The following is a 10,158-nucleotide window of genomic DNA, read 5'->3' as shown; positions in this document are numbered from 1 at the left end:
CGGATGACGGATCTATTTTCCTACATTGTTTCACCTGCTCTAAATGGAACCACATGCTGCACAGGACCGCCTCTCCTTTGTCTGTAATTGGAAGCACATGCACGGCGAAGCCAAGAGTAAAGCAGAGCCGCCGCAACCAACAAGACCCCCACACACACACACTCACTACACCTCCCCTCCCCTTCCCCCGGGTCTAGGGTGCTACATTTTGGTCCGGGCCAAGTGGCAGGTCACATTGCAGAGCCTGAGAGCTTTTATTGAACTAACTGACCTGGCATTACACGTCAAATTCAGTTCAATGGGACGACTGTATCGAGTGTCCAGCGAGTCTTTCAAGCCCCTCGGACTGAAACTTGAGTGGCAGTTGAGAGTCTGCTGAGGAAGGAGGCCTTGACATTGAGTCTGACATGCTTTGAGAACACAAGCAGCACTGTACCCTTCATTCGCCACGGTCTGTGATGTCTGGACGAGACGGCCATGGATGCAGGGCAGAAGTATCATCGACTCTTACATCACCGCTTTTAGATTGCATAAGGGGGAGAAAAGTATGATATTTATTAACCTCATCAGTCACGTTCATTTAACATGTCTGTCTGTGATGTATGGTAGGAATAATACAGTGATATCCAGAGGGAGAGGAACAGAGAAACAGAACTCTCTATATTCAGTGAAACATAAGACAGAATTTTAGAAATACATGAAGGGCACGGGTTCACATCATCCCCTAACTCCAGAATACGGATACACAGGAATCTGAATGTAAGAAGCACAAATAACACGATGGAAACCGACATTTCTTCTCCCCAAGTTGCTCAGTATTAGTCAGAAGAAGTCAGCTCCATGATTACCTTGTCATAGTTCAAAAAAAGGTTGCACCTCCTTTAATCAGTCACCTCTTATCTACTTACAAAGCTTTACTGTTTCTATTTAAAATGCAAAATGGATTTCTAAAACATTTTTCAGATTCTGATTTTTCAGTATGCCCCATATGAAGGTGGTGTAGGCTTCAGACAGTTCACAAAACATAGTTTATGTACCTCCTCTCCAGAATACTTTGGCCAGACACCAAAAATAAGGCGTCAAAATGTTCTTAAATATTCAGGTTTTTCTTCATTTTATCCATTATGGTAACTGTACAATCATATTTCCTCTGACTTTTGTTTCCCAGCATGAACTTCTAAATGGTCTCTGCACATGTATTCATTAAAATCTAAAGCCGCACTCCAATGAAAAATGTTTTTGTCATTATTTTTCTTCGACAGAAGGATGTTTTAATATTCATCTGCTGAAGGGGGGACGTTTCTATGTGTTCACCCCTAAAATTAAAATTTTGTGACACCACAACTATTTTGGAGGTCAATCACGGTCCAGTATGCAACTTACACAAGTGTGTTGTGGAAACTAGAAACCTCTAGGAATGGTCTGTTCAGTGAAAAAAAAAAACATATTGTATTAAAAAGTTAAGTTAAAAATATTTGCAGATTCACAGACTATGGATTTTTTTCTTTCATTGAGATAGAAGAAATTAATGTCATTTTAAGAATTTTAAATAGTTAATTCAATTCTTTTGTGAAAAAAACACACCAGACATGCTATTATTATAATAGAGTATTCTTAAATAGTTTTTTAAATACATTGAAAGGAAATACTTGAATCAACTGTAAACTCTTTCCATGTTCCTCAAGCTCGCAAATTCCAGAGGACGTTACCTTATAATATCATCAGTGGTAGCTACGGCCTGGTGAATCATCATCGACATTCAGATGTTTTTATGTCCTTTCCTTTCAGGCACTTCAGAACATTAGATGAGAACATAAGGTATGCAGTTTTGAAATACCAATTAATGAAGTCAGGGACTGGTATTTCTATAAATATTTTTGTAAATTCTCTTGGTAGCAAAGCCTGGCTTTTCCCCCTTTTTTCTCAGTATGAGGCTAAAAGGCCAGATAAGTAATTACCGGGAATATTGGGCACGCAAAACACCCATTTTCAGGTTTCAGCCTCATTATGGTGAAAACCATAAAGTAGTGTCCTTGATTGAGCTTGACATCAGCTGTAAACTCATCAGGCTAAGCTCACCGGGGCCTCTAAGTGGCCTGATTGCCAAGGAGGAGCTGGCAAGTGTTTTTTTTTCCACCAAAACAATGATTAGCACCCTGTTACAGTTATTGGGCTAGATTAGCAACTCTGGCGCCAAAGATTAGTGCAACCCTCCAGCTTCACAAGTCATCTGGAGGAGGTTCTGATTGCTGCTGGCTGACTTTAACCACTTTAGCACTTTATAGATCTTAAAGCAGTTGCAGAGGCCTTGAGGGCAGAAGAAGGACACGCTTCTCACTTTTCATGGACCACTCAGAGGGAATGTAGATATCAACCAACTGTGGTGTTTGGGTGCCCCAGATCTATCTAGCTGGCTCCTGGGTTGAAGCTTTGGCTGTGCTGCAGTGACATCTACTGATGATAAGTGGAATTACAGCTTAGTCTTGCAGCTGCATCGGTCTAATTTCCTTGTCTACCAGAATTTGGACACAGTGCACAAATAATGCATGAAGCAGGACTGTTTTTAAGAAATGAATGAGTGAAACTGGACAGTATATCAACCTGGAAGAGAATAAGTGAACATGTCCAATGTATCATCTTAATTACTGTATAAAAACTACTTCAACTTATGTTTTCTTTTATCCTTTTTATAAGGGACCACAGTTTATCCAGTTAAAGCCCAGAACAGGAGAGGCTGAAGCCTTTAACTGGACAAAATTTTATATAAGCATTTTTTTTCTCTGCAATTTTGTGCACATTTTTTTTTTTAATTTGAACATAAGCTATAGATTTATGTGGATGTACTGTATATTTAATGTTATGATGTCTCTTTTCTGGCTTACAGGTTGGAAGTTAACCTTATGAGACTGGGTCAAATGTTTGACATGACATGCAAGCTGACCTAAACCACTGCCTGACTGATACAGCTGAAACAGTAAGTACAAAAGAAGTTTTAAGTATGTAGTGTGTTCATGCTCGGAAAGCAGCAAAATAAGGATGTTCAAAAAAGCCACACTTGACTTTTGAGTGTTGAGTGTTGTAGATCACTTGGTAAACCGTGTGCCACTAGGGCTGTAGTCCTTATCGCAGCAGCCCGGGTTTGATTCCAGCCCAGAACTCAGTCGAGGGTCCAGGAAAAAGGCTGCAATGTCCCAAAGGGTGCTTTGTTCTAGTATGACACACAATTCTGGTGATGCTCAGCCGTTCTTATGGAGAAGAAAGTCCTGCTTAAATACTGAACAGGATCTTAATCGTGTCCATTCATTTTAACTTTGTCTCATGTCTCTCTAGAATTTGAGTTTATAATAAAGTTTGTTATTATAATTATTATTATTATTATTGTTATTATTATTATCAACATTAATAGTAGTAATAGAATAGTCCACTGGGAATAAAGTTAACTAAAACTGAGAGCTGAAGAAACACTGCAACTGTCAAACCACTCCTCTTCCTCGAATGAAGCGCAACTTGATCAGCTCCACCCAGACTATTCGTTCTAAGAAACTCAAAGTCCAATCGACTTAGACATTTGTTGTTCACTCCCCTTTCACAGACCTACCAGTTTATAGGTGGGTATAAACACCATGTGATGAAGTGTAAGAGCTGAAACATCCATACAGTACAGATCATATCACATGAGCACAGCTTTTATCCGGTAATAGAAAGTGAAACTTACTGACATTCACTGTTGTCGAGAGGAGAAATGGCGCAGCAAGTGATTCAGCTGGATCGAGAAAAACTGAGCTGTTCAATCTGTCTGGATCTCCTAAAGGATCCGGTGACTATTCCCTGTGGGCACAGCTACTGCATGAGCTGTATCAGAGACTACTGGGTTGAGGAGAACAAGAAGAAAACACACAGCTGCCCTCAGTGCAGGCAGAGCTTCACACCGAGGCCTGTCCTGGTAAAAAATACCATGTTAGCAGAGTTTGTGGAGGAACTGAAGAAAGTAGGGCCTCAAGCTGCTTCATCTAATCATTCCTATGCTGGACCTGGAGACGTGGCCTGTGATTTCTGCACTGGGAGGAAACTGAAAGCCTTCAAGTCTTGTCTGATGTGTATGGCCTCTTACTGTGAGCAACACCTCCAGCCTCACTATGATGTCGCTCCATTAAAAAAACACAAGCTGGTTGAAGCCGCTTTAAAACTTCAGGCAAACATCTGCTCTCACCATGACGAGGTAATGAAGATTTTCTGCCGCACTGATCAGAAGTCGATCTGTTACCTCTGCTCCATGGATGATCATAAAGGCCATGACACAGTGTCTGCTGCAGCAGAAAGGGCTGAGAGGCAGAAAGAGCTTGAGGTGAGTCGCCAAAACATCCAGCAGAGAGTCCAGGACAGAGAGAAGGAGGTCAAGGTGCTTCAGCAGAGGGTGGAGGCTATCAATCTTTCTGCTGATGAAGCTGTGAGGGACAGTGAGAAGATCTTCATTGAGTTGATCCGTTCCATTGAGAGGAGAAGCTCAGAAGTGAAGCAGCAGATCAGATCCCAGCAGAAAACTGAAGTGAGTCGAGCTAAAGAGCTTGAGGAGAAGCTGCAGCAGGAGATAACTGAGCTGCAGAAGAGAGACACAGAGCTGGAAAAACTCTCTCAAACAGATGATCACCTCCATTTCCTGGATAAATACCCCTCGCTCTCACGTCTGAGTGAATCTAAAGACGTACCCAGCGTTGACGTCCATCCTTGGTGTTCTTTTGAGGGTGTGACAGAGGCTGTGTCCGAGGCCAGAGATAAACTGCAGACTGTTCTGAGTGAGGAGTGGACAAAGATCTCACCCTCGATGACTGGAGTGGATGTTTTATCGCCTCCAGCAGAGCCCAGAACCAGAGCTGAATTTATCAGATATTCTTCTCACATCACACTGGATCAAAATACTGCAAATAAATATGTGTCATTGTCTGACAGGAACAGAAAAGCATCAGTCATGGGAAATGTATATTTATATTTCAAACACCCAGAAAGATTTTGTAAATTATTGCAAGTTCTGAGTAGAGAGGGTCTGATTGGACGTTCTTACTGGGAGGTGGAGTGGAACGGAGCGGTTTGTATAGCAGTTGCATACAAGAATATTAGCAGAACAGGGGGCATAGATGAATGTGGATTTGGATATAATGACAAATCTTGGGCATTAGATTGTGACAGTGATGGTTATAAATTCAGACATAACAATGTTATTACTTCCATCTCAGGCCCTCGGTCCTCCAGAATAGGAGTTTACCTGGATCATAGTGCTGGTACTCTGTCCTACTACAGTGTCTCTGAAACCAGAACTCTCCTCCACAGAGTCCAGACCACGTTCACTCAGCCTCTCTATCCTGGACTGAGTCTTACATTTGGATCCACTGCAGAGCTGTGTGAGATCAAGTAGACAGGAGTTTAAAGGGTGTTACAGTCCATGGCCATGAAAAGGTGAAATGGAAAAGAAATAATAATAATCTTGATTTTCTACATATGTCTAGTTTGTTGTGATTCCTATGTTATACGTACTAAACATTTTTACTATACATTGGGGATGGAAAATATTACAAATGTCTGATGAAAAATCTGTTTTGCCCCAATTAAAATTGAATTTGAGCATTACATTATAAAAATAAATAAATAAATCACAAGACAACTACCTTTTTGAGTTTTGAGTCAAACTTAAACTCTTAAATTTTGAAGTAAACTAAACAAGTTTACTGACCTATAATCTTTTGTTGGGATAATTTACTTACTTTACTTTTTCAGACACACTTGAATATTTGAGTTTATAAACCTCAAAGAATTTATATTCCAAAAAATGTTCACAGTGAGCTGCAAACAGTTTTTGTCATTATTTTGGTGCTTGAAAATGAAATGGTTGCAACTGAAAATATGAAATGATTAACCATTATTCACTTTCACTTAAATGAGTTACTAGATAATTTTTTAAATGCAGGTTTTTGGGTTTCTAAAACTAAAAGATTTAACTTTGTCAAGGAATAAAAGAAAATTATCCCAACAAACTTTTTCAAAACTTTTTCAAAACAAAAGTTTCTGAGTTGAACTCAGTTCTCAAAAATCTATTGTTTCATTGAAATTCTGAGTTCTCTCTTTCACTCTTTCACAGTTTATATGAACAGGCATAATTATGTGAGAAACATGTATGTACATATGTAAAGTGTCTAAATCTTTTTACATTTCTTAGTATCTACTAAATGAATGTAGTATAAGTTAAAAAAAATGTAATTTTAGTTACATCATATTCTCATTAACATGGTTTGGTTTTAGGTGCTGTTTGTACTGCATACTGTGGAGCTGTTGTAATGATGTTGCACAATCAATTTTTGTAATACAAAATACAACCAAAAACTACAATATAATTTTGAATGGAGTTTTTTGAAAAAAGTTTGCTGATCATCTTTTTAAGAGTGAATTCAAGCATCATTAAAGTATTTCCTGAGAACATCTGTCAACTTTACTTGACTTGTCATTATTTTAATAGCACACCTTTTCTTTGAAAACTGACAAAGCGCTCATGTTATTCCTTTCACTGTCACAATATCCTTTCTAATCAATCAGTTTTTAAAAAGTATCTCAGTAACAGACAAACAATAAGAGATTAATTACTTAATTTTCCGTTTGTGAAACCTGCACCTTCAAGTTTAGATAGGTGAACTGGGTTAAAGGTAACGTGGAGACAAAAACAGCGACGAGCAGATGAAAACGCCAATGTTGACTAAAAATTTCTGCTGGAGAAAGAGCAGCTGCGGCGTTACAGTGGGCCAGATGATCAGATGATCTGATTAAGGACGTGTTCTCAATCACGTAGCTCTCACAGATCACACACACACACAGACTGATTTTTATCTCACTCACATGCACCTCACTGGAGAACAGAGTGCCATGTTGTGGAAACTTTAGTTTGCTTTTAGACAACAGATAACAAGTCAACTGTTCAGTTTGCATTGACGTGCTGCTGAGTGGGAAATCACACTCTGTACTCTCTGCAATGCTGCAATGATGATATAACAAGTCACGTGGTTATACAGTATAGGCAAAATGGAAAGTTTTCATTGAACCATTTTCACTCATGTAGCTGGAACACTGACAGAGAGAAAATAATGAGACTCCTGTGTGTCTCTGTATGTGTCTCACTGTGAGGAATACTTGACCATCAAACAAATAAGATTTATATAGCTAGAGCCCCCACATTACAAACTGACTGACCTCTTGCCATACAGATATCGTTGGTTTTATTTGTCCAGGTTTTGATATAAGTCAGAATTCAGTAATGTCGGCCCCAGCATATCTCAGTATTCTCTGTTGAGGGTACGTGTATGTTAAAAGCATTATAGTACACAGCTAACAATAGCAATCAGCAAAAGTGCACACATTATCAACTTATGTAAAAAAAAAAAAAAAAACTAGTGAGAGTAGAAGCACTGATTCTGCTCATTCGCTGCAATAAAAGTGAAAAAGTACAGGCTCTGAAATGCAAATGTATGAGGTATAGAAATAAACAGTCGCCTTCTGAAGGATATTTCTACTGACATTTCTGTGCGAAGCTAACTGAAAGTCACCCTTTCTCTCCGTCTCTGTCTGTTTCAGCTTCTTATGTCTTATGTATGTTTTTGACTTGTTGCATTTTTTTCATGTTGTTTTGTCTTTTACGTCATTTTTTTCTTTTGTCTTTTATGTTGTTCTCATCTTTTATACAGTTTTTCATGTTCTTACACCTTTTTCATCTTTTACATAATTTTTGTCTCTTGACCTTTATGCTGTTTTTGGTCTTATGTCTTTTTCTTCTTTTATACTGTCTTTTACATCATTTTTGCCTTATGTCTTTTACTGTACATTGTTTTTCATCTTGTCTTTTCCCTCTTTTATTTTGTTTTCATCTTGTTATATCTCTATTGTGTTTTTGTCTTTTTTGTCATTCATTTAACTTTTTTGTCCTTTTGTCTTGTTACATCTTTTTCATCTCTAACACTATTTTTCATCTTCTTATGTCTTTTCTGTAATTTTTGTCTTATGTCTTTTTCTTTTTTTAATGTCTTTTTTGTCTTTTACAGCACTTGTATCTTATATCTTTTACTATAAATCTTGCCTTGTTAAATCTTTTTCCTCTTTCAGGTTATTTTCATCTTTCTTCTTTTTTGTTTTTTATGCCGTTTTTCATCTTTTCATGTCTTTTCTTTATTTTGCATCATTGTTTTGTCTTGTCTTTTAAGTCAGTTTTTGTCTCATTATGTCTTTTTTGTAGTTATGTCATTTTTGACTTTAATGTAATTTTGCATCTCTTGAGTTAATATGCATTGATGGATACATTGAGGAATCATCTTGTGTTATTGCTCCATTCATTTAGCCTGAAATCAGTCAGTCAGAGGCAATGAAAAATAAAAATAATCAATAATTCCCCTCAAATGCATTACAACTAAAGTAACGAGCCTGTTTTGAAAATGTAAGGAGTAGAATGTACAGATGTTTCTGGTGCGGTTGTGGTGATATGGTGAAGTCCCTTCTTTATAGCGCTCTGTCCCTTGGTGACTTATTAAAGGAATTCTGTTTTATCTTGCTCAGTTTGACATGAGCAGCTTATACTTTTCAGTCCTTGGTTATTGCACCTACTGCATAATAAGACATGGGATCACTGGAAGGGCTTAAACTGCTGCTGTGCACTGAGAGGCAGGACAGAGTTAACGTCGCTCCTCCACTCCTCCTTCACTCTCCTCCATGCACTCCCAACACAGTCAATTACCGAGATGGAGCTGTGATTGATCATGTTGCAGGCGGACGGTACAAAGGCCCTCAGTTCAATAACGACAAATGTCCTCCTCAGCAGTCCTCACTTGATTTTGTCAGGCAGAGTGTCTGTTACACTCGCTAAGAACACATGTAATCCTTCAAGTCTCCGGCTTATTGATTACAAACGGCAGATACATTTCAACAAGGACCACAATCAATAACCACAGCTGTGCACGGACAATATAAAAGTCTTTAATCATAAATAATTGAATCAGATGATCATGGATGAGTTTCACAGAGGCAGTTGAGTTTTTTTTTTTCCTCGTGAGGGGAAGGAGTGCATGGACACTTATGCTGATGAGCAGGTAATTTGTGTGTGAAAGATGATAAAAATGTGTGAATGAAAGACAGGCAGAACACTCAAGAGAGAAAACAGCCTGTAAAACATGATTTTCAGTGTGCAACATCACTGAACAACTCAATCACACCCTTCATTACCTCTTTATCGTACAGCAGTCAACTACTTAAAGAGACACTGGTGGGTTTTTATTCTCGACTCCAGGTCTTTTTCCAGTGTGTGAATATGAATAATTAAAACAATTCACAGCTGCTTTGACTTCAAGCAGTGAAAAACCTGAAGGATCAAAAACTTTAAAGAAGTAGATTTAGAGAAATGGTTTATTCGCTTTCGTGCTGATATCTTAATACTCATGTCTGTCCAGTCGCTAAATATCAAGCTACAACCAGCTAGTTAGTTTAATTCAGCATAAAACCACACGTCATTTTAACACTGTGGTTTTTCTACAGCTTAAACAAACAAGGTATGAGACGTGTCTCTAACTGATGAGCTCTGGAGTTCCTCGTAGTCAGGTTGTTTCCCTCTGTTTCCAGTCTTTGTGCTAAGATAAGCTAACCAGCTGCTAGTGGTGGCTATATCTTTAGCGTACAGACATGAAGTGATATATATCTTCTCATCTTAAGGCTCATTTATGCTCCTTTTGTCTAGATACATCCATCCCAAACAATGTAACTGTCAAAGAAGAAGAAGTTGCTGTAATTAGTGAGCTTTGGAGTTGGGCTGAGGTGGGTTTTGTTATCTCTGGACAGAACCAGGCTTTTTATTTTTCCATTTCCAGTCTTTGTGCTAAGCTAAGGAAATTGCTGGTAATAACTTAGTTGTCATATTTGTACCATAATTCTAACAACTACACATTAAAGGTCAGTTTTGCCATGCAGTGTAGCACTCTGGCCCCATTCCAGGTTGCTTCAGAATATTTCCATCTGGCAGAACCACCCAAAAGAAGAAGGAAGTCTGATGCAGATGCAGCGCTGCAACATGCAGATGGAGATTTTTAAGACTTCTTTGTCATGCCCTGTGGCCATGTCTCTCTTGAACTACTACAACGACTG

The 10,158-nt window shown here is 38.6% G+C and overlaps 1 protein-coding gene across 1 annotated transcript; it reads left to right on the top strand.

Annotated features, from left to right (window-relative positions):
- Positions 1 to 3,604: 3,604 nt before the first annotated feature.
- LOC146316827 (E3 ubiquitin/ISG15 ligase TRIM25-like) lies at positions 3,605 to 6,022 on the top strand. The gene has a single exon (XM_084733353.1). It carries the CDS (start codon positions 3,743 to 3,745, stop codon positions 5,408 to 5,410), a length of 1,668 nt encoding a protein of 555 aa, XP_084589479.1. The 5' UTR covers positions 3,605 to 3,742; the 3' UTR covers positions 5,411 to 6,022.
- Positions 6,023 to 10,158: the final 4,136 nt, after the last annotated feature.

This window comes from Lutjanus erythropterus, chromosome 13 (assembly GCF_056507025.1).
Source record: "Lutjanus erythropterus isolate fLutEry1 chromosome 13, fLutEry1.hap2, whole genome shotgun sequence".
Taxonomy (NCBI): Eukaryota; Metazoa; Chordata; class Actinopteri; order Lutjaniformes; family Lutjanidae; genus Lutjanus; species Lutjanus erythropterus.
Note: the sequence above shows the minus strand (reverse complement) of the source record. Positions and strands in the feature narration are given on the sequence as shown.

Excerpts from the sequence above, each read along its gene's own strand:
- LOC146316827 (XM_084733353.1), top strand. The coding sequence starts at position 3,743 with ATGGCGCAGCAAGTGATTCAGCTGGATCGAGAAAAACTGAGCTGTTCA.